This window comes from Torulaspora delbrueckii, chromosome 2 (genome assembly GCF_000243375.1).
Source record: "Torulaspora delbrueckii CBS 1146 chromosome 2, complete genome".
In the NCBI taxonomy this organism is placed as follows: domain Eukaryota; kingdom Fungi; phylum Ascomycota; class Saccharomycetes; order Saccharomycetales; family Saccharomycetaceae; genus Torulaspora; species Torulaspora delbrueckii.
In genome coordinates, this window is record NC_016502.1 from 570,372 (window position 1) to 593,282 (window position 22,911).

Sequence of the window (22,911 nt, forward strand, 5' to 3'; positions counted from 1 at the left end):
ACTGAAACAATTTAACATCGATAACGCTTTTTGGCTAATTGTTGGGAAAGAAGAGAGCTCCGAGAAACGCCATGCATGTTGCACCCGTTTTTCTGCCCCAGAGTGCTGGTAAACAAGCGATTTATCGCTCTTTCAAGGTGGCGATGACATTAAACACTGTGTGGAGCGGCAAAATTCCGGTTCATGACACCTGAATAGATCTGTATTGTCCAGATTTTTACCTTGCCGCCGCTATAGCCCCCATTATTTGGTACAAAGTTGAGCTGGTTAAACAATATATTACCACAACGGCACCCGGGTTCTCTTTATTGGGACGTCGATCAACTCAGTCGAGGACGAAGAAAGCTTTCACTTGCCTTGGGAAGGTCGAATCCCAAAGAGGCTGATTGGCGGTTGAGCAGGTCTTGGCGTCTGTCTTGGCGCTTGTCTTGGCGTCTATCTTGCCACAGTTGAGAATGTCTGAGTGATATTTCTTGGCATCCGGCTTTATAGCTCGAGTATAAAGGTCTGTGTGTTATCGGTCGTAGCTTTTCAAGAGTTCTCACAATATCGAAAAAGCTTCAAGCGATGAAATTACTAACCATTTATCTGAGTTTCATCTTCTTTGGCTTCACGTACGCCAGTGGAGGATATGTGCGACACAAGAAAGGTGACTACATTGGTATGGCATGCACGACAGCTCTTGTGGCCACTTTCTGTAAGGTAAAAAAGGGCAATTGCGCCTGTACCGATATTAATGCCTTAGGTTCCTACGTTTACTGTGGATACCAAGAGGCCCAGAGCGAGAAAGACTCTAAAGCTTTTGAAGATTACCTCATTGAATCCTGCGATGGAATGACCAGGGCCAAGATGGAAGCCGCGTATGAAAATGTCACAAATTATCTAGTTGACTCAAGCACAGTGCATGGCTTCAACAAAACTCAGGTGATCAACTACCCCATCTACTATAATAAAAAAACATTCAAGTACGCATATGCTTCAAACAGAGATAGATGGCAGAATTTCGACCGTGCTGTCGCCTGGGGAGGTGGATTAATGGGATTCTGGGCTTTATTGGTGCTCTTTGGAGGTGTCGATCACTGGTTCTCGAGATTCTTCCCAACTTTCTCAATGAGAATTAAAAGTTCGGTAGGCTGGTGGAGCGGTATACGTCTGCTAAGAAAATATATCACCTTGCCAGCTCTATTGAATAACAAACATATGACCAGGAACTTCATGCAGGGTGTGATTCCTACAAGACTGGAGACTATTGTGCTTTGTCTCTTTTTCTGTTTGGTTGTCATAAGTGAAGCTACTAATATCCATTTCTTGCCAAACGATACTATCTGGGCAGACAAAAGAATTCAGTTGAGTAGATATGTTGGTGATAGAAGCGCTGTGATCACGATTTTTCTGATGGTGCCCACGTATTTGTTCGCAGGCCGTAACAATTTCCTACTATGGATCACCGGTTGGAAACAATCGACCTTCTACACTTACCACAAGTGGTTAGCTCGTACGACGATCTTCTCTGCGTTCACACATACCATAGCTATGTTGATGAACTCCATATGGTTCAACAAGATTCATACCAGAAAAGATACAGCTTGGTGGAGATGGGGTTCAGTGGCAATGGTTTGTGGAGGAATAATGTTTTTCCAATCTATGGCTTTCTTAAGAACGGCTTGTTACGAGCTTTTCCTATACATCCATATTCTCATGGCAGTTTTCTTCCTCTGTGGAGCTTGGATACATTTAGAATCCTTTTCGTATGGCCAATGGGCTTACGCTGCAGCTGCTTTTTGGTGTTTTGACCGATTCATGAGAATAGCGAGAATTGCCTCCATGGGAATCAAGACTGCTCAAGCGACGATTGTCTCTGATGAAATACTGGTGCTCACCATGCCTCATGATTTCAAATTGAAGAAACCTACACCTGGTTCATTCGGGTATATTCATTTCTGTAAGAGCTGGCTTTTCTTCCAATCACACCCCTTCACGGTCCTGAAGGACGAAGATGGTACGATTAAGTTCTTAATAAGGATCAAGAACGGTGTGACCAGACGCCTTTACTCCAGACTGTTGAATGAGCCAGATAATTCCTGCCAGATCAAAGTGGCAATCGAAGGTTTTTACGGAGAATACAAACCTGCGTTTGCCTACGATCAAGTGATAATGGTTGCTGGTGGTAACGGTATTCCAGGTCTCTATGAATACATTTCCGACATTCATCAAAAGAAGCTTGCGGGCAACAGCAAGACCAAATTTATCAAACTTTACTGGGTCATTAGAAACTGGCATAGTTTGGATTGGTTTGTTGACGAATTGAAAGCGCTTCAAAAATACGATTTCATCGAAACTGTTATTTATGTGACCAAGTATCACGACGGTAAGATTGGTTCAAGATTCGACACTAACAGTACCACCGAGTCTTTATCAGAGGGTGACAGCAAACACGATGAGAAACTTGATGACAACGAGAAGGTGAATAGTATAGACACTTACCCATGGTTAGAACCTATCGTTCGTGAGTTACCTCATGTTATTTTCAAAGACGCAAGGCCCAACCTACCTCAATTACTACGCCAGGATATAGAAGAAAGTGGAGGCCAAGACAATATTGCAGTCATGACCTGTGCCCACAATGCCATGTGTGACGACGTGAGAAAGACCATCGCGCACGAAGCTGGAGAGCCCAGAGGTGGCAGAATCGAACTCTTCGAGTTGCTACAGACTTGGTAAAATTTATTTTAAATAGTGCAAATCGCAATATCAATAGACATTATTATTACTATTATTATTATTATTATTATTATTATTATTTTCTCTTTACCTTCTTTTATTTTCGACATTTTTTTGTTATTATTGATGATTAATAATTAGTGATATTTTCAAGCCGTAAGCAATGGCTGAAACTTACAAGGAGGTCTTTTAATTTGCGGATGAGGAACCTATAGCAATGGGTGCATTACGTTTAACATAAGGGATAAGCTAGGATTATAGGTATAAAATAGCATCGAATGACTCGATATTGAATGCTAGAGTTGTCAAATATGGTAGGATAACCAGGAAATTTAAACAATAATGGCTCAATACAAGACTACAGCAGCTAAACCAGTTCAAGTGACTTTGCCCAACGGGTTAAAGTATGAACAACCAACCGGTTTGTTCATCAATAACGAGTTTATTCAGGCGCAAGGTGGGGAGACTCGTGAAGTTGAAAACCCTTCAACCAATGAGAAAATCGTGGACATCGCTGCTGGTAACGAACAAGACGTTGAGTATGCTGTCGAGGTAGCTGAGAAAGCTTTTAACAGTGAATGGTCGACCCAGGACCCAAAATTGAGAGCTAAGCACTTATACAAATTGGCAGACTTGATCGAAGAAAATGAAGACTTGATTGCTGCCATTGAAACAGCAGATAACGGTAAGACTTTGGCTCTTTCTCACAATGACATTAAGTTGGCTATCAACTGTTTAAGAGACGGTGCAGCTTATGCTGACAAGGTCGATGGTAGAGTGATCAACTCTGGTGACACTCACATCAACTTCACATTCCATGAACCTGTTGGTGTGTGTGGTCAGATTATTCCATGGAATTTCCCATTGATGATGATGATCTGGAAGATCTCACCCGCTTTGGCCATGGGTAACACCGTCATCTTGAAGCCTGCTTCAGCAACTCCACTAAATGCTCTATTCGTAGCAAACCTAGCAAAGAAAGCTGGCTTCCCTCCAGGTACTTTAAACGTTATTCCTGGTTCGGGGAGCAAAGTGGGTAGTGCCATCACAAACCATAAGAAGATCAGAAAGGTCGCCTTCACCGGTTCTACCAGCGTTGGTAGAAGCACTGCTGTCGAAGCTTCCAAGGCTAACTTGAAGAAGGTTACTATGGAACTTGGTGGTAAGTCTGCCCACTTAGTGTTTGACGATGTGGACATTGAGAAAGCAGTTCCAAACCTGGTCGCCGGTATCCTAGCTAACGCAGGCCAAGTTTGTTCTGCTGGTTCTAGAGTATACGTCCAGGAGGGTATTTACGATAAGGTTGTTGATGCCTTCAAGAAGTACGTGGAGGAAAATGTTAAGGTTGGTGATCCATTCGATGAGAGCAACTATCAAGGTGCAATCACCAACGAACAACAGTACAAGACCATCTTGGAATACATCAAAGTTGGCCAAGAAGAAGGTGCCAAGATTCATGGTGGTAAGAAGTTGGATGGCAAGGGATATTTCATTGAGCCCACCATCTTTTACGATGTTAAAGGAGATATGAGAATCGTTAAGGAGGAAATCTTTGGTCCAGTTGTAGTCGTTGGTAAGTTCAAGACTTTGCAGGAAGCTGTCGAGTTGGCAAATGACTCGGAGTACGGCCTAGCTGCTGCTATCGAAACTACAAACTTGTCAACTGCTTTAACAGTCTCTAGAAAGCTACAGTCTGGTACTGTCTGGGTGAACACATATAACGACTTCGATTCAAGAGTCCCATTCGGTGGTGTTAAGCAATCTGGTTATGGTAGAGAAATGGGTAAGGAGGTTTACGAGGCTTACACTAACGTGAAGGCCATCAGAATTAAATTGTAAGCAGTATTTGAATGATCTTTATGAGTTATGGTATATCTATATATATATTCGGTTGAATACAAGACAAACTAAACTGGTATGTTTTACTGGAGAATACTATCACAGAATATCTGGTTCACCACCTCTGGCAAATCAAAGCACAGGTTGTGACCACAGTTTGGAATGGTGATAATTTCCTTAGACGGCACATCACTGAGAAGGTCATAAATCTCACGAGAGTATTTCTCTGGGGTAATGGTATCTTTCTCACCACATAAAATTAGCAGCTTTGTCTTGGATTCCTGGTGAGAGAGTACCCTATTTAATACATTCCAATCAATCTCTTCCCAACCAAGAAAGTATCCAAAGATGCTTCGGCTTTTGATTTGAACATTATTGTGAAATTGCCAGAGTTTCCGATATTTATCTGTGATATCGCCGTCACGATAAAAGAATTGTTTGATTCCTGAGCTTGATAAACCCTTAGATTGATCGAATCTTGTCCTATATATGTCAAACATCCATGGGAACCTAAAACCAGTTTGTAAACCGAACTGAATCAAGTATTTACTTTTCGATAACTGATCGACATTGGGCTTTGGCGGTGCCAAGAGAACAAGTCTGCTAATGCACCAGGATTCATGAAATAATAGATAGAAGTGAACTGCAAGGTAGCACCCCATAGAGTGCCCAATTAGGTTAAGCTTCTCAAATTTTAGATTGTTCGTTAATTGGTGTATCAGCCAGTCAATGGACTTTACAACATCTAGCATCGGATACTGGTCCCATTCATCACTCTTACCAAAACCGGGCAGGTCAAACGCCAAGAAGCTCTTATTTCTTTGATCCAATTCTCTTAGCACCGGCTCGAATTGTTCGAGGGTTCCACCTAAACCATGTATGAACAGGAACAGTTCACCGCCACCTTTAGATTGTCTCAAATTGTGGCACGTCCTAATTGAAGAGGTATGAGTACCATGTAGCTGAGCATAACCTTCATGCTCTTTTATGAATACTGTAGAGAAATCTTGATCTGCCTGGGCCTGCCTTATAGACTCCATCAATTGAGGACCATCTTTGTATGACTCCACAATAGCACGTAGAGACCGCTTAGACAGCGGTTGACCTTCCAATATACAACTATCCATCATTGCACTTGGGAAATGTGATTTGTCCTCGAAAGGATCATTGTATATTCTTGCTTATGTAAGTGCTCGTTTACTATGTGATCTGTATCTTCGCGAACTGAGCATCATGAGAACCATCTAAGATCTATTCACAATTCAACAACACCAAAGACCAAGTGTATCTTGCGCATATGCTTGTTGTCGACGTAGCTTCGTCCCAGATCTCAAGGCTCTGAGCAATAGTGGCTACTTTAAGTTGTCAATTCAAGATTTATGGCTCAAGAGAGGTTCTGCGACATAAGAGGCCCCCAGACTTGATCATTTTCTGGGCAGAGTAATCAGAGACATCACAGATGACAAGATGCGAGATTATCTCACAACTTTGTGAATTGAGAAGAGATAACGATGTTTTGTAAAAAGACAATCAAAATGGTTGCTCTCAAGAGAGACATCTTTGAACAATGGATAGTAGTATCTCAATCGAGAGCATATATGAACTCACGTATACAGCCCTTCATTTCTCGAAAGAAATCCTCACCGTGAACACTATTTAGAAGTTCTACGCAATCATCTGAATCAACCGGGATTTCAGTCCAAAGGGGAGTTCTTGTTAAGAGTTGCAAATCTCCAAGTAGCGCAATGAGATTCGTTACTTAGGTTGTCACTGGTATAGCTTGTTGAATAGGTATGAAGTTGGTAGACTTGTAGTATCTTTAAAGATCACCAAAAGCGGGTAATATATAGGGGCTATAAAAGGTATTTTAGCCGCCGAGCTCTTTTTAACCATTTCACAAGCAAATTACGATGAAACAAGCAGATGCCTTTGCACTCTGCTTGAAAGGCTAGTTGCATGGTGAAGACAAATGTTTCGGAAAGACTACAATAGATGGTACGAGGATATGTTAGTCATTCGAGGAGCTGATTGGTCTACTTGTCTATAAGCCGTTTTGACTGGGAATACCGGGAAAAGAAGTCTGAGAGAAGTACAGAACATGCAGAGACCAATAGGAAATAGGGTCATCCAAGAATGTGTTTGATTTGAAGCTTGGGGATGCGTTTTTCGTTGTTGTTTCAAAGCGACCGATTCTACCTTGGAACCTGGCTGTATTGTATTAAAAACCTACAGTGCACTTAGAATATATGCTGGAGCACACGATTGCTACGCGTAATAGCTCAATACTCTTTTGGAGTGAAATGCATACTAAAGTACTGGAGAAGAATCGAAAACAGCGCCAGAGCCTCACGACAGCCGTGGAGAAGGGTTGCAAAGGTTGTGGAATTATACAAGAATCCCTCCAAATTTTAGATATCCAAAGGTCTCACAGTCACAGTCATGGATCGAGACTTCCTAGTTTCTATGTACTGTGCGGTCAGTTTGATGAACTCAATTGTTATGACCAGTCAACACCTCAAGTCGACGAATCGCGCTCAACTTTTTAGACTTCCAAAACTTCTAACCTTCCACGCTCGATTCAGCGCGTCGTGGATATTCTGCAGAAGGAAAACTGCCGAACTTTATAACATCGACAAGACCGAGAGTTTGAAAAGTGCAACTAATCCCTTTGAACTTGGTTACCAGTTCTTATAGCTGCAAAAATTCAAGATGGCCACCCAAAAGAAGAAGCTAATGCCCAAGTCGGCACTCTTGGTGAAAAAATACAAGCGTGGGATTAGACTGTCATTTGCAGCATTAGTGGTCGTTATTACATTGTTATTTGTGACGTATAGTCCCTCGAATAGCAGTAGCGGAAGCATTGTTTCAAAGAAAGCTAGTGGCGAATACCTATATCCATTTACTGATATATCTCAAGGCGTACATCATCCAAAGGACGATGGGAAGAGGGAAAAGGCAGTCATGGTGACTTTGGCCAGAAACAGTGATTTATGGAGTTTGGTACTCTCGATCAGACACGTCGAAGATCGTTTCAATCATAGATATAATTACGATTGGGTTTTCCTGAACGATGGTGATTTCACGGATGAGTTTAAGAGAGTAACCACTGCACTCGTGTCTGGTGAAGCTAAATATGGGAAAATCCCCAAGGAACATTGGTCCGTGCCATCCTGGATTGATGAAGATAAATTCGAATCTGCTAGACAAAAAATGATTCAGGATGATATCATCTATGGTGGTTCCGTTCCATACAGACATATGTGCCGTTTTAACTCCGGTTTCTTTTATAGACATCCATTGTTAAAGGACTATGAATGGTACTGGAGAGTTGACACGGATATCACAGTGTTTTGTGACATCCAGTATGATATCTTTAAATTCTTGAGGGAAAACAACAAGAAGTATGGGTTCATATTATCAGTTTCTGAATACGAGGCTACCATTCCTACTTTATGGCAAACGACCAAGGATTTTATGAAGGAGTATCCGCAGTATATTCACAAAAACAACTTGATGAAGTTCATCTCCAACGATGGTAGTGAGACTTACAACATGTGTCACTTTTGGTCCAATTTCGAAGTTGGTTCCCTTGAATTTTGGAGATCTCCAGCTTTCTCTGAATACTTTAATTTCTTGGATAAGCGTGGTGGGTTCTTCTACGAGCGTTGGGGTGACGCGCCTGTACATTCTATCGCAGCTTCTTTGTTGCTTGATAAGTCAGAAATTCATTTTTTCGATGGGTTGGGATTCCATCATCCAGACTTCACCTCATGCCCGGTGGAAGAGAAGATCAGATTACAGAACAAGTGCGTATGTAACCCTTCCAAGGATAATACATGGGGTGACTTCTACTTCTGCACCAGGAAGTACTTCAGCGCCGCTGGTTATTCCATGCCACCAAGCATTGTATAAACGTACTACATAAGGGCTCTGCTCAGTCAGTCAATCTTCAATATATTAACTGTCAATACTTAATTGAAAAAAGCAGCTAGGAACATATACCGTGCGCTCAGAAACAGTGAAACTGAGCCCGACTTTGATGATTCGCCTTCAAAGACTGACGATTCATTCTGCCCTTAGAGGTCGTCTGCCCTTTCTCAGATATGGACCTACCCTGTGCAGGCGATTCCTTTCAACTCCAGCTGAACCGAAGAAGACCGATAATAGTGCAGCAATCCTATTACAGAAAAACCTTATACAGAGAAATAACTCCTTATACAACTATGGCTCAGGGACGATACGATGCACCATTTTTGATGCTCAAGGTAATAAGGTCAGCCAATCATCAGAGATGAAGAGAGATGATCTGGTCTCCAGACATCAATTGCTGCCGAGAGATCTGAGAAAGATTGAACGATCCAGGAAAAACGATCTGGTTCCCAGCTTGCTGGTGAGGAAAAATGGGATTTTGGTTAGTTTACTGACTATAAGAGCATTGATCAAGCCGGACATGGTGATCATATTCGACTCTGTGGGGAACGGTATCTCTCTCGACTCTACAACTCACAAGGCATTCATCAATGATTTAACACTCAAATTAACCAATGAGGGAACCTATGGGCTAAGTAAAGATCCTCTGCCGTACGAATTTAGAGCCCTAGAGGCAATCTTTGTTTCGGCGTTGTCCAATATGTCTGGTGAGATGAAAGTTCTACTGACCGTTTGCAAAGGCATCCTGACAGACTTGGAGTATAGCATAACTAGGGACAAGCTACGATTTTTGCTGATGCAGAACAAAAAATTGACCATTTTCCGCCGTAAGGCTCTTCTAGTCAGGGAAATGTTAGATGATCTCCTAGATCAGGACGATGTTCTTTGTGAAATGTACCTCACTGATAAGCATGCAGGCAAGATCAGAGAGAAAGAGGACCATGTGGAAATAGAGATGCTTCTTGAGACCTACTACTCGCACGTAGATGAAATCGTGCAAATCATTGAAAGTGCCATCTCGAATGTTAAGACCACCGAAGAGATTATAAATATAATTTTGGACTCTAACAGAAATCAGCTGTTACTACTTGGTATTCAATTCACCATAGGAATGCTTTCGCTAGGAGGAGCCATTTGGGTGGGCTCATTATATGGTATGAACTTAGAAAATTTCATAGAAGGAACAAATTGGGGATTTTCATTCGTCACAGTCCTCAGCATGATTGCAATGAGCTGCCTCTTTGCATACAGCATCAGGCATCTGCACAAACTGCAAAAGATGTCGTTAGTAAGTCGGTCCAAGATAAAGTGATACCTAAAGCTACAGAAATCATTTCAATTCGCTTCGAACTTTTTGAAAAGAGTCTAGAAACAAGGATTGACAAGAAGGGAAAAGGTTTGGATGAAATCCTGGGAGCATTAGTGAGACGAAGCATTCCATTTAACTAGTGAATTGATCTGTACTGTTCACGTGATCTCTACAGTTAACGGGTGCAGATTGATAAAACATATAAAGATGGCTACATCTCTGCAAAGTTGACACAAGACACAGTATATCATTCCGATCATCTATCGAACTATCGGCAGGTAGCAGAAACACAGTCCATGATGAGCTTCGAGGATTACTTCTCGTTTCAGATTTTTTTCATCTTTCTCAGAGAGTCGCTAGAGATAGTGGTCATCATCTCCATTCTTCTGGCGATCGTGAGGCAGGCCTTGGCGATTGATGGAGATGAAGCTTCGGCGAATATATCCAGTACCAGCAGGAATTTGAATTCTATGCCCGATTCTGTGCCGCTCACTCTGGAAGAAGAGGAAGAAGAATTTGAATTTCCTAATGATACATCGACCCGCGATCAAGAAGGTACAGATGAAGTTGATAACAAGAAACTTTACTCCAAATTGAAACTACAAATTGTTTCTGGTGGTGTTTTGGGACTTTTGTTTTGTATGCTGATCGGAGGGTCTATTATAGTGGTGTTTTACCATATTGGTACGGACTTATGGTCACTAGGGGAACATTACTACGAAGGTGTTTTGAGTATTATCGCATCCGTGATTATTTCCTTCATGGGATTGTTCTTCCTTCGTATGGGTAAGCTACGGGAAAAATTTAGAGTGAAATTGGCATCGATCATTTACTCCGATAGATCAATGATGCTCAGGGCTAAAGGTCAAGATGCTGTCAAATTTAGTGAGAAATATGCTTTTTTCATCCTACCATTTATCACTGCATTGAGAGAAGGTTTGGAAGCGGTGGTTTTCATTGGTGGTGTCGGTCTTGACCAGCCGTTGTCCGCTATTCCATTATCCATGATAACTGCAGCCTCTATCAGTGGTATCTTTGGTTTCTTCTTTTTCCGCTATTCTGGTTCGCTGTCTCTCAAAATTTGCTTAGTGGTGGCTACCTGCTTCTTGTACTTAATCTCAGCAGGGCTATTTTCTAAGGGTATCTGGCAACTTGAACTGCAGAACTATATCAATAAGTGCAATGGACAGGATATGTCGGAAATTGGTAGTGGTCCAGGATCATATGACATAAAGAACTCCGTATGGCATGTCAATTGCTGCAATGGTGAGAAAGATGGTGGTTGGATGATTTTAACCGCTATCTTTGGATGGACTAACAGCGCGACGTACGGATCTGTTATCGGATATAACGTCTATTGGCTGACCATCATTGCAATGATCAAATTACTGAAGACTGAAGAGCATGGGTACATTCCATTCCTTCCGGTTTTCCTGCAGAAAAAGCGCATGATCAAAAGAATGGAAATTGCTAAAAAGTCGCTACAATTGAAGACTACTACTGACTCAACTGGCCAACCTCAACCCTTTTGCCCAAGAACATCTGACGAAAGCTCCACTCCACTAGTCAGTCGAAGCCAGCCCGTGGATAACGGTGCTATCCAGCAATAATGAAATGTCTTAGAATAATTGCATAGCAGTTTTTTTGTTGCTTGATAAAATTCTTTCAATCGATATCAAATATGGTTTCAAACAGTGTCATTAAAAGTATCTCTATTATACATAGTCAATCTATTCCAATACAACTACTAAATCACCGGCGTCGACCATGTCACCGTTCTCATGTAAAATTTTCAAAACTTTACCATCCCTCGTAGCTGAAACAGTCATTTCCGTCTTCATGGCTTCAACGATAATCAAGCCTTGGCCAGCTTTAACTTCATCACCGACAGAGACAATAGGTTTCCAGAAACGACCTGAGTGTTCCGAATATACAAGTTCGGCATCTTCAGGATATGTTTCTTCTGATTGAACTTTTATTGTCTCTGAGCTCTTCAAGTCGGAGTTTGCAGCTTGAATCAATTTGGCGAATTCTGCAGATTTCTCACCAATTTGACTCTTCTTAAAAGCTTCGATTGAATCAATGTTTTCTTGAATCCATCCCAAGTATTCCTTGTGACTGAAAACACTATCTTCAATCTCAAACTCAAACTTACCACTCTCGCACTCTTCAGTGAACTTTTCTAGCTCTTTTTCAGAAACTGGGTAGAACTCAACCTGGTCGAAGGGAGTCAACAACCATGGATGCTTAGAAGAAGAGGCCAAGGTGAGTTTATCCCAGATAGGAACAGTCCTACCGACCAATTGATAACCACCAGGACTTGAAGTGGCGTAAATGCACATGTACATACCACCAAGACCAACAACACCTCTTTCAGTGTAGGTTCTAGATGGATTGTACTTCGAACCGAGCAATCTTTGACGAGGGTCAAGAGGGACTGCACATGGAGAGCCTAAGAAAACATCACCTAAACCAAGGACCATAAACTTAGCAGTGTACATCATGTCTCTCACTTCCTCACGCTTAATACCGTTAACATCAGCGATAAAATCAACATTGTTAGGCAACCATGGAGCGGTAGGACGAATAGTTTCTTGGTAACGCGTAACACAGGCAAGAGTTTTGGAGTCTTCAAAAGCCATTGGTAACCTGATAATTCTCGATTTCACTGACCAGTTCTTGTCAAACTGTATCTCATTCTCATAAGCTAACAAGGTATCGATTAAGTTCTTTTGGCTGTTCTTGGCACCATCGAATTCGATCAATACTGATCTCACACCTTGAGACATTTCAACAATACCAACGGTTTGATGCAACTCGACCAACTTAATCAGACGGTCGATTCTGTATGAGATATTGAAATCCATTTCATTCTCACCATACTCGACAAGTATGTAACGATCACCTGCTTGTCTGTAAGTGACTTTTGGGGACAAATCAGATCTCTTCTCTAGTCGAGCTAAAACTGGGTTTTCAAAAGTTGGCAATTCCAATGATTTGTCTAATCTCCTCAAACAAGATGAGTTTAGCTTCAATATTGCTTCATCTTGCGATTCCTTGATTTCTCTAGCAGCTTCATATGAAACAGGAACAAATTGGATATTATCACCGGGTCTAACTTGGCCGACTTTCCAGAGTTCGGCTTCTGGTACAACTGCTTGACACACAAAACCACCTAGAGATGGACCATCACAAGTGACAATGACAGGCTCGTCACCAGTAAAGTTTAAAGCACCTACGGAATAAACGTAGTCATGGGCATTGGATGGATGCAGACCACCTTCGCCACCGTCAACTCTGGCCCATTCTGGTCTTGGACCAATTAACCTAACGCCAAATCTGTTAGAATTGTAATGAACCTTCCACTTATCGGCGAAGAATTTCTCAACAGATTCTTTCTTAAAGAAATCCGGCGAGCCGTGTGGTCCACATGTAACACCAATTGTCCATTCTTTGTTAGTTGGGAATCTTGGCAACAAATCAGCTGGTGCTGGTTGAGGAGCAAACTCAGGACCTGGTAATGATGAAGATGACAATTCTGGATGGTTCAAAAACAAAACATCACCGAGTTTCAAGACTCTTCCGTTGTAACCACCTAGTTCACCGAGGGTAAATGTACTTCTTGATCCCAAATATTCAGGAACATCGATACCGTTCCTTACTGCCAAATAAGCTCTACAACCGTTAGTTAGCTTGCCAATTGCCAAGACGTCACCTCTTCCAACAGTAATAGGTTTGTTTAGAGCGACTTCTGAATCATTCAATGTGCATTCTGCTGTTCCGCCAGAAATGGCAACTACGCATTCAGTATGGAACTTGATCGTTGGACCTGTTAATGTAATTTCGATGGCAGGTGCCTTTTCGTTATTACCAACAATTCTGTTCGCCAATCTGAATGAGTAAGCATCCATAGGACCCGAAGGTGGAACACCGATACGCCAGTATCCGATTCTACCTGGATAATCTTGAACACTGGTATGAGCACCTGGTGTTAGGATCTCGAAAGCGGATGGTTTGTAGTCATAGGAGTCTAGAACCTTCGTAGCGACCTTGGCTTCTTTAAACATTTTTGAGGAAGCGATAGATCTTAGATAGTCTAAGTTGGTGGTACAACCGTATACCGAAGTTTCGTTCAAAGCCTGGTTCAATTTCAAAATGGCCTCGTTACGGTCCTTTCCGTGAACGATAATCTTGGCCAGAGTTGGGTCATATTCAGCTGAGATCTTAGTACCTTTGGAAACCCAAGTATCAACACGAGCCCAGCTAGGAAACTCAACTTCAGTTAATTGACCAGGAGAAGGACGGAAGTTCTTGACAGGATTCTCAGCGTACAATCGAGCTTCCATAGAGGCACCAGTAACAGTGATTTTACTAGAATCAAAATCTGGAGGATCATCGGCAGCGATACGAAGCATCCATTCGACCAAATCCAGGCCTGTTGTCATTTCAGTAATTGGATGTTCAACTTGTAGTCTTGTGTTGACCTCCAAGAAGTAAAATTCGTCTCTCTTCTCATCATAGATGAATTCAACCGTTCCCGCGCATTTGTAGTGCAAGAGAGCACCCAAGTTTTCAGATGCTTTTCTCATTCTTGCTCTGGTTGCTTCTGGTAGATTAGGAGCTGGAGTTTCCTCAATAATCTTTTGGTTACGACGTTGCAAAGAACAATCTCTTTCTCCAAGAGCGATAGCTTTACCGTTACCGTCACCCATCAATTGGATCTCCACATGTCTTGCGTTTTCAACAAATCTTTCCAAGAAAACACCGGAATCACCGAAGTACGCTTGGCCTTGGTGTTGAACCGTTTCAAAGACTCTCTCTATCTCATCTTCGGAATCTACTTTTTGCAAACCAATACCACCACCACCGGCAGTCGATTTGACCATCACTGGATATTCAAGTTTGGCAGCGATTTCTTTTGCTTCAGCTGCAGACTTGACCAACGGAGAGCCAGGAACCAAAGGAACACCGGCCTCCTTTGCGATTTCCCTTGCGGAATGCTTCAAACCCAATTTTCTGATAGCAGCACCAGATGGACCAACGAATACTATACCTTCTGCCCCACAACGGTCGGAGAAATCAGCATTTTCGGAGAGGAAACCATAACCAGGAATGATAGCTTCAGAGCCTGTTTCCTTGGCTGCTTTAATGATCTTGTCGACATCCAGATATGTTTCGGCTGCAGTACGACCATATAATGGGATAGCTTTGTCTGCATCAAGAACATGTTGCGAATATTTGTCTGGATCAGAATAAACAGCAACAGAATCAATCTTTAGTTTCTTCAAGGTCTTTATTATACGAACGGCAATTTCACCTCTGTTAGCAACTAGAACAGTGTTGAATGGCTTCTTCACTTTACCTTCCTCTTCTTTTAAAAAGTTGAAGTAAGGCTTGAAACCGCCATACGAGGTGATGTCGACGGAGCCCTTGGCTTTGTAACCGGATTCTTCGCAGATGAAAGATTTGACCCATTCACCAGAGTCTAGTTCAACGGAACCGATTCCCAATGGTTCTGGGACCATAGAAATGAAAGTACCAAAGTTTTCCGTTGGAATGCTGTAGACCTCTAGTTGAATTTGTGAGCCGTCATCATCACCGACTCTTCTCAAACCTGGCTTGAGAATAGGGCCAACCTTGGGTAGAGCATAAAGTTTGTATTTCTTTGAGGTCTTTGGAGATGAAATGTAGGTGGCATTAACTTTTTCAAGTTGCCAATGCAGAGGTAGGCCCTTCAAGTGCGCACCAACGACTGCCAATTTCACTGAGCTGGAAGGTGTGATCTCTGGACCCTTTAAGTCATCATCCTTGGTGCTGACCTTGTAGTCCAAGAAGATACCGTAATTTCTAGAGCCGTTAGGGTACTTTGACTGGAAGAATGTCTTAGCTAGATCTAACAAAGCATAATCTGTAAATTTCTTACCGATCAAAGTGATACCGTTTGGCAGACCATCTGGTCTGAAACCTGCTGGGATAGCCAAGGCAGCCATATCTGCCAAGTTGACGAAGTTGGTCCAAGTACCTTGCTTGGAGTTAACCGAGACAGGTTCTTTAGTAACTTCTTCGAAAGTCGGATTCAAAGGACAAGTTGGAACACACAAGACATCGATCTCCTGTAGTACTTTTTCAACTCTTTGTAAAATGCCTTGTCTCTTGTATTCGAATTTGAAAGCATCTGCTGCATCATATTTGGTAGCTGTCTTGATGATAGAGATAACAGTTGGGTCCAAAGTGTCTTCTGGTGGGTTTGTGCTCAAAAAGTCTCTAATAGCTTCATATCTTTCAGCTACCCAAGCCCCTTCGTATAGACAACGAGCCAATTCCAACAAAGGCTCAAAATCAAGTGAAATAACATTAGCCCCGGTGTTCTTCAATTGTTCAACAGCGGCTTCGTAAAGTTTTTGGTTAGCGATTTCACCGTACCATGGGGCATTCTCTGGTATAGCGATAGTGACATTCTTTGGGTATTTTTGAAGAGGGTTAGATGGGAACGCTCTTGAGTACTCGTCATTAGCAGTGTCTGGTTTGCACATAATCTTAAAGCAACGCTCAGCGTCACTCAAGTTCAATGAGAATATAGATACACAGTCAAGTGATTTGCAAGCTGGTACAACACCATGACAGGAAAAGACGCCCTTTGAGGGCTTCAAACCGATTAAATTGTTCAATGCAGCAGGAACTCTACCGGAACCAGCGGTGTCTGTGCCTAGTGCAATGGGCACAATTCCTCTGGCTACTACAGAAGCAGAACCAGCGGAGGATCCACCAGATACATGATCAGCACTGAATGCACAGGGAGTCTTCCCATAAGGTGATCTGCACCCGACCAACCCGGTTGCAAATTGATCTAAATTAGTCTTACCAATGATAATGGCACCTGCGTCTCTCAATAATTTTACCACTGTAGAGTCTTGTTCAGGTTCATATGTGAAAGAAGGACAAGCAGCTGTCGTTTGAAACCCTTTGGCATCGATATTGTCCTTAACGGCAATCGGAACACCATAAAGTGGTAAGGTTTCCTTATTATTCTTACTTTGCAATACTCGCCATTGTTGCTGTAAATTATTTTCTGATACAACAGAAATCCAAGCTGGATCAATTGGAGCCACCTTTTGAGATTTCAATAAATTGTGTAACAAGTTGTAAGAAGCATCTGGAGTAGAATTGGAATGGAATTGAATCCATTCATCAACAGACCAACCAATGCTGTTCTGCGAGGTCATTGGTCAAATATATGAGGAATTGGTAAATTATTATTAGTTGATTATTTTACAAGGTTAAAACAGTATTAATACAAGACAACTCATCTCATCATGTCTCTAAGACTTGTTATATACTCCATGCAAATAATTCGCATTTACCTTCAAATCTATCATTTTGATAAAGGTTGGTATTCGCGATAAGAAAGTCGCTGAAAATCGGTCAAAAGTGCGCCAGTCTAGGGTTGGCCCCAATCAAGCTTGAGGCCTCCAAATTTGCAGAAACGCAGAATTGACAAATGTAGGTAGAACAGAATTCCTCGGCAGATCACCGATTATCGAATCAACTATGCCTCCAGTTCGGCCAACTGCATTTATTAAAGAGTCTCGCTGGCAAATTTCGCCGTTTTTTTCGAATTGCATACAAATTTGCGCTGCCGTAATTTAAAATAAAATTAATTGATTATTGATAGATAGCGAAGGCCAATGCAATTGAGTAGTGTAAGATGCAGCGGCCTTTTTGTCTATGCATTGTTCTTTGTAGACTGCGTAGTAACGCAGGTTTTGAAAGGATATACGTGTAAGAATGACGATTTGGGGAAGGATAAGGCCGAGAACTGTGGGGCAAAATACAGTTGCCTTGCTGAGGAATAGTGATTATAATGGCCAATAGGCAAGGTTTTAAGTTTTGATTTTGCTTTCTAAGACAGAAAGCTTAGACAAAAAATTAAGAGCTCGCACTCAGGTTCGAACTAAGGACCAACAGATTTGCAATCTGCTGCGCTACCACTGCGCCATACGAGCAACTTTTTAGAATTCTAGAATTTAGTGATTAACTTAGCCTGGCAAAAACAATACTTGCAATACAAGTATTATGGCAAATGTCCTCGAACGCTTGATAACAAGCCCATCAGTGAGAACTCCTGATGATTTCCTTTCAAGTCGCAATAGCTGGCTGTCGGACGATTGTGCGGCTGATTTTCAAAATTTTAATGAAAAATTTCACTCGATGAGCTGAACCTTTCATGAACAGTTGACACACTTCAACACATGCAATACATCCATTCCTCGACTATGGATAAGAAAAGAAAGCACGGGGACCAGGAGGTCCCACTGTCTTCCAAAAAGAGTCGATCCGAAGCTGGTTCTGCCCCATCTGGTGGTCGACGTAAGCGGAAGGAGAAAACTGCTACCTCTTATCAATACTCACAAGTGATTCAACTAGAGCATGCGGTGACCAAATTGCTGGAATCATATAAATGTATTATGAAATTATCACCTAATCTAAAAGTTTACAATGAGGTCTTGGAGAATCAGGATAAGATCCCAGTGCAAATCCTGCCAGCGTTGTCTCGCTACAAGTTAAAACTTGCAGCTGAGATGAAATCATTGCAGGAAGTAAACAAAATGAATTTATTTCAGGAGTTTGTCGATTTTGAAACACATTTTGAAGAGGATGATACCAAGAAAGATCCGATCGTTAGCGAGTTAACCAGTAAAGATGTTAAGAAACTTGTTGCTAAGAATGTTGACTATAACGACTCTGAAGATGGTAATAATAGTAGTTGTGAAGAAGATGATGATGATGAGGATAGTTACGATCCCTTATCAAACTCGAAATCTTCTAGCAATAGTAAGTGGCCTCCAAAACTACCACAAATCAAAGATCCTGCGATTCGAGCCAGGGTATTCATACATAAATCTACAATCAAGGATAAGTTATATCTGACAGAGCCCGAAATGATCAATGCGCATAATGAAAGGCTAGAATTCCTCGGTGATTCGGTACTAAATACAGTGATGACCATGATTATCTACAATAAATTCCCACGGTTCACAGAAGGACAGTTATCTAAACTGAGAATGGGATTGGTGAGTAACGAGCGTATCAAGACGTGGTCCTTCTTGTATGATTTCGATAAGCATTTGAAGACGAACTTCGATGTCACTAAAGATAATGCATGCTTCCAGCAGGGAAAACGTAAGTTATACGCCGATGTCTTCGAAGCTTATATAGGAGGACTAATTGAAGATGATCCTAAACACAATATGCCAAAAGTGAGGAAATGGTTGAGTAAACTTGCAAAGCCGATTATCGAAGAAGCCACACAATCGGATGTGGACTTGGAGTCTACAATTAATGTTGATCTGAATGCCAAGCGGCAGTTATACTCATTGATCGGATATGCAGCATTAAACTTGCATTATGTCACCGTTAAAAGACCTACTGCAGATGAACCTAATACTGTGGTAGAGTGTCGTGTTGGAGACGGAACTACCTTGGGAGCGGGAGCTGGAAGAAACGTAAAGATTGCAGGATTGAGAGCAGCTCAAAATGTGCTTCAAAATAAGCCGGTCCTTGAAAAATACGCCAGCCTTCGTGCTGCTATACCTAGAACCGAATCCGTTGTGAAGAAAGAAGAGATGTTCAAGAATAAGAAGAATAACTCAAACGACAGCAAGCCATCTTCTGGCGGCGCTATTAAGTTGAACTCTAAGGGTGAGTTTTTTGTAGAATAGACCTTCACTGACATGGGACGAAAATGTAGACTATTGAAATGCTCAGTCTATACAAATGGTACATATTGTTCATTATTAAGACCTTTGTTCTAAAGAGTCTGGCTTTACCTTCTTAATAGTACCGCCATCGGCTTGTTCGGCCATGATCGCACCCATGCCATTTTGAGCAGTTGGCGTCTCTTCTTTTGCCTGTGATCTGTTCCTCTTCTTCTTCAGAGCATCTGGTGATTCATACTCCCTCGTTACCAATGTCAAAAGTGTGTTAGATCTTTTCGATAAGTCATGCAATGACCTCGTCTTGATGAACCAGTCGAATGTGAAGAGATCGCTTACCATGATTTCCTGTTTCACTTTTTCATATAATCTTTCCGCAAAAAGTCCGTATTTGCTCAAGGTCAATAGTATAAACTTGTCTTCCAAGTTATTGTATGTTCTTCTTGCATTGTTTGGCGGATACTGTATTGTCATTTCTTGTAAAGGGAATTTGTATTGCTGCACCTTTTTCCTCAAAATGTATTCCTGTTGTTTTAACCTCTCGTTCTTCTTCTCACCATTTTCAATCGTAGCCAGATATTTCTCATGACCTATTATCTCTCTATACCTTTCCCAGAACGTTTTGGAGTACTTCTTCACCTCTTCAGGGTCTTTTGTGCCGATCGATTTACTGATCATCTCAATATTTGTCCGGCCATATTTAGCACATGCGCTAACGAAAGACATTAAATCTCGTTTAGTCCAATTGCTGAACGCCTGAGATATCAGTTGTTGCTTCTTCTCTTCATCTTCTGCAGTAAAATCCTCGGCAGAGTCAATTTCTTCTTGTCTCAGTCGAATCTTATTAGAAGTTTCTTCGTCACACCATTCTGCATCGGGCTCCCGTTCGCGGCCATCTTCATCCTCGCTGTCTGTCTCACCTCCAAAATCTGAAGCGGTAACTTTGTAATTGACTTTCTTCTTGAATGACAATTGCTCTTTCTTTTGCAGTGCATCCAACTCCCTAGGGAAAAACTGGAAGTCTTGTCCTTGTACCAATTTTGGAGCCCGTGGAGCTTTTGGTTGTGGCGTAGACTTATTTGATGATTTTTGATTGCCGCCGATTATTTCTTTGTAGTAGTCATCAACTGAGTAGGTTTGCTGTTCCCTTCTTCTTTCTCTTCTTGAAGGGTTTATCCATTCAACAACCTTGTCGTCCGACTTCTTTTGAAAGTTTTTACCATTCCATTCATAAGCGGATTGATTTTCAGTACCGTTGAATTTCTGCAGGTCATCCAAACCAAGTGCTTCATATTTAGCATTGAGTTCTTTGGTTTTCCGATCACCTTTCTGCAGGATCTCTTCAATATCGTCGTCCACGCTTATTTTCGAAGACTGTTTCTCGAAGACGTTCTTGGCACCAAACTGGATCATTTCTATCAAATCGTCCTTATTATTCCCCAAATTGGCAGTCTTCTTACCATTACCTTGTTGAATAACCAGTTGGTCCAGTCTCAGCTTCTGTGCAGCTCTTTCGATGACTTTCTCTTCGATAGCATTTTCTGTGACGAAGCGATAAACATGAACTTGCTTCTTTTGACCAATTCTGTGAGCTCTATCCATGGCTTGCAGATCAGCCTGGGGATTCCAGTCAGAGTCATACAGAACAACCGTATCTGCCGTAACCAAGTTGATTCCGAGACCACCAGCACGAGTGGTTAACAAAAAAACAAACTTTTCAGAGTCTGGTTTATTAAATTCGTCGATAGCTTCAATTCTTTCCTCATGCGCAGTGGAACCATCGATTCTACAATATTCATATTCTCTGAAAAAACAATAATCCTCTAATATATCCAATAGTCTTGACATTTGACTGAAAATGAGTACCCTTGATCCCTTCTCCTTTAATCTATGAAGTAGCTTGTCTAAAACAATCATCTTACCTGCGTTGTAGACAAGGTGCTCGTCTGTGGTATAAGGTGGACCCGGCTCTGCACCTTCAAATAAATATGGATGATTACAGCACTTTCTTAGTTGCATGACAATGTTCAGTAGTCGTGTCTTCCCCTCACGCTTCCCAACAACGCCGTTCACAGCATCGATATCTTTCTCTAGTAAAGATTTATACCAGTGTATCTGCATGTCAGTCATACCGACATAGAGATTTGTCTCGATCTTCGGCAGCAATGACTTCTCAACGTCGGCTTTAATTCTTCTCAGCAGGAAAGGATTCAAGACGGTATGCAACTGTTGAACAACAACTTCCTGATCCTCTTCGCTGTTGTTTTGTTCAAACCATTCATCGAAAATCTCCGAATCTCCAAACACGTCAGGCAGTAGAAAATTCAGCAAAGCCCAAAGCTCGTGCAAATTATTCTGAAGCGGTGTACCCGTAATTAGCAAACGGTTCTTAGAATAGAACAGTCTAATGATTTGAGAAAGAGTACTTGCCTCGTTCTTTATACGGTGAGCCTCATCGATAATAATGTACTGCCAAGCTAACCTCTTGAGTGTTCCTTTCTCCTTTATCACCATTTCATATGATGTAATAAGCACATCAAATTTCGCCTCTAAGATAACATCTTGCAAAATTTCCTGTCTTGCGTTTTTGTCTCCATGTAACACGATTGCGTTAACTTCTGGTGTCCATTTAGCGAATTCTCTTCTCCAATTGTCGAGTGTTGACTTCGGTACTATCACCAGGAAAGGGCCTTCAATACCCTTACGGTACCGCAGATGCCCAAGAAATGATATGGTTTGCAAGGTTTTACCAAGACCCATTTCGTCAGCTAGGATACCAGAAAGTTTGTTCTCATGAAGAGCAATCAGCCAATTCAAACCTTGTATTTGATAATCACGCAGCTTCCCATGTTGGATATAAGAAGGACTTTCAGTGACAAAATTTGAGTCTCCATAATCATCATCACCTTCAATTTCCTCGTCAGCCATAAGCTCTGCATCTTCCTCCTTTTCACTTTTTCTGTTATGACGCGTGCCATCGCTGATACTTTTCTTCCTCTTGGAATCTGAATCAATTCCTCTCAACAACTTTTGTATATTCTTGTCTTGTTTGGCCCGAATGCTGATGAAATGACGAAATAAATCTGTGAGGCTAAGCAAATGTCTGAACCTCTTATAAGTATCATTCTTATCCCGCTGCTTTGCTAATTTTGGATCAATATCCAGTATAAAGTTGGCCTTTCTTTTAGCCCAGTATTTGGCATCTTTGTCAACATTTCCCTTTAAATTCATTGTTAGTAAATATTGAGCAATTCAAACGCCATCCATCGGAAACTATACAAGACACCACTTATAACATACATTATTCATCATTTCTCTTCAATGACATTAATGGTCACTGGAATTCACGTCAAATCAGAAGTTCAACAATGATCTCCACGACAGGAAACCCAAATCGAT

At 41.6% G+C, this 22,911-nt stretch overlaps 9 protein-coding genes and 1 non-coding gene across 10 annotated transcripts; 6 read left to right on the top strand and 4 right to left on the bottom strand.

Moving 5' to 3' along the window:
• Window positions 1–567: 567 nt before the first annotated feature.
• On the top strand, window positions 568–2,721 carry TDEL0B03230 (ferric reductase family protein; the record flags this gene model as incomplete). Its single annotated transcript, XM_003679615.1, has 1 exon — window positions 568–2,721. The coding sequence occupies one exon, from the start codon at window positions 568–570 to the stop codon at window positions 2,719–2,721; it is 2,154 nt and encodes a 717-aa protein (XP_003679663.1).
• Window positions 2,722–3,063: 342 nt separating this feature from the next.
• On the top strand, window positions 3,064–4,560 carry ALD6 (aldehyde dehydrogenase (NADP(+)) ALD6; the record flags this gene model as incomplete). The annotated part of the gene is made up of 1 exon (XM_003679616.1): window positions 3,064–4,560. The coding sequence occupies one exon, from the start codon at window positions 3,064–3,066 to the stop codon at window positions 4,558–4,560; it is 1,497 nt and encodes a 498-aa protein (XP_003679664.1).
• An 83-nt stretch (window positions 4,561–4,643) lies between these two features.
• On the bottom strand, window positions 4,644–5,690 carry LDH1 (triacylglycerol lipase; the record flags this gene model as incomplete). The annotated part of the gene is made up of 1 exon (XM_003679617.1): window positions 4,644–5,690. The coding sequence occupies one exon, from the start codon at window positions 5,688–5,690 to the stop codon at window positions 4,644–4,646; it is 1,047 nt and encodes a 348-aa protein (XP_003679665.1).
• A 1,579-nt stretch (window positions 5,691–7,269) lies between these two features.
• Window positions 7,270–8,472, top strand: KTR3 (mannosyltransferase KTR3; the record flags this gene model as incomplete). Its single annotated transcript, XM_003679618.1, has 1 exon — window positions 7,270–8,472. The coding sequence occupies one exon, from the start codon at window positions 7,270–7,272 to the stop codon at window positions 8,470–8,472; it is 1,203 nt and encodes a 400-aa protein (XP_003679666.1).
• Window positions 8,473–8,599: 127 nt separating this feature from the next.
• On the top strand, window positions 8,600–9,802 carry MFM1 (Mfm1p; the record flags this gene model as incomplete). The annotated part of the gene is made up of 1 exon (XM_003679619.1): window positions 8,600–9,802. The coding sequence occupies one exon, from the start codon at window positions 8,600–8,602 to the stop codon at window positions 9,800–9,802; it is 1,203 nt and encodes a 400-aa protein (XP_003679667.1).
• A 293-nt stretch (window positions 9,803–10,095) lies between these two features.
• FTH1 (Fth1p) lies at window positions 10,096–11,409 on the top strand (the record flags this gene model as incomplete). Its single annotated transcript, XM_003679620.1, has 1 exon — window positions 10,096–11,409. One exon carries the CDS (start codon window positions 10,096–10,098, stop codon window positions 11,407–11,409), a length of 1,314 nt encoding a protein of 437 aa, XP_003679668.1.
• Window positions 11,410–11,529: 120 nt separating this feature from the next.
• On the bottom strand, window positions 11,530–17,022 carry DUR12 (bifunctional urea carboxylase/allophanate hydrolase; the record flags this gene model as incomplete). The annotated part of the gene is made up of 1 exon (XM_003679621.1): window positions 11,530–17,022. The coding sequence occupies one exon, from the start codon at window positions 17,020–17,022 to the stop codon at window positions 11,530–11,532; it is 5,493 nt and encodes a 1,830-aa protein (XP_003679669.1).
• A 708-nt stretch (window positions 17,023–17,730) lies between these two features.
• Window positions 17,731–17,802, bottom strand: TDEL0Btrna3C. Its single transcript has one exon. It is a non-coding gene; the product is annotated as a tRNA-Cys (tRNA).
• Window positions 17,803–18,072: 270 nt separating this feature from the next.
• On the top strand, window positions 18,073–19,518 carry RNT1 (ribonuclease III; the record flags this gene model as incomplete). The annotated part of the gene is made up of 1 exon (XM_003679622.1): window positions 18,073–19,518. One exon carries the CDS (start codon window positions 18,073–18,075, stop codon window positions 19,516–19,518), a length of 1,446 nt encoding a protein of 481 aa, XP_003679670.1.
• Window positions 19,519–19,593: 75 nt separating this feature from the next.
• On the bottom strand, window positions 19,594–22,743 carry ISW2 (DNA translocase; the record flags this gene model as incomplete). Its single annotated transcript, XM_003679623.1, has 1 exon — window positions 19,594–22,743. One exon carries the CDS (start codon window positions 22,741–22,743, stop codon window positions 19,594–19,596), a length of 3,150 nt encoding a protein of 1,049 aa, XP_003679671.1.
• Between the last annotated feature and the right edge of the window lie 168 nt (window positions 22,744–22,911).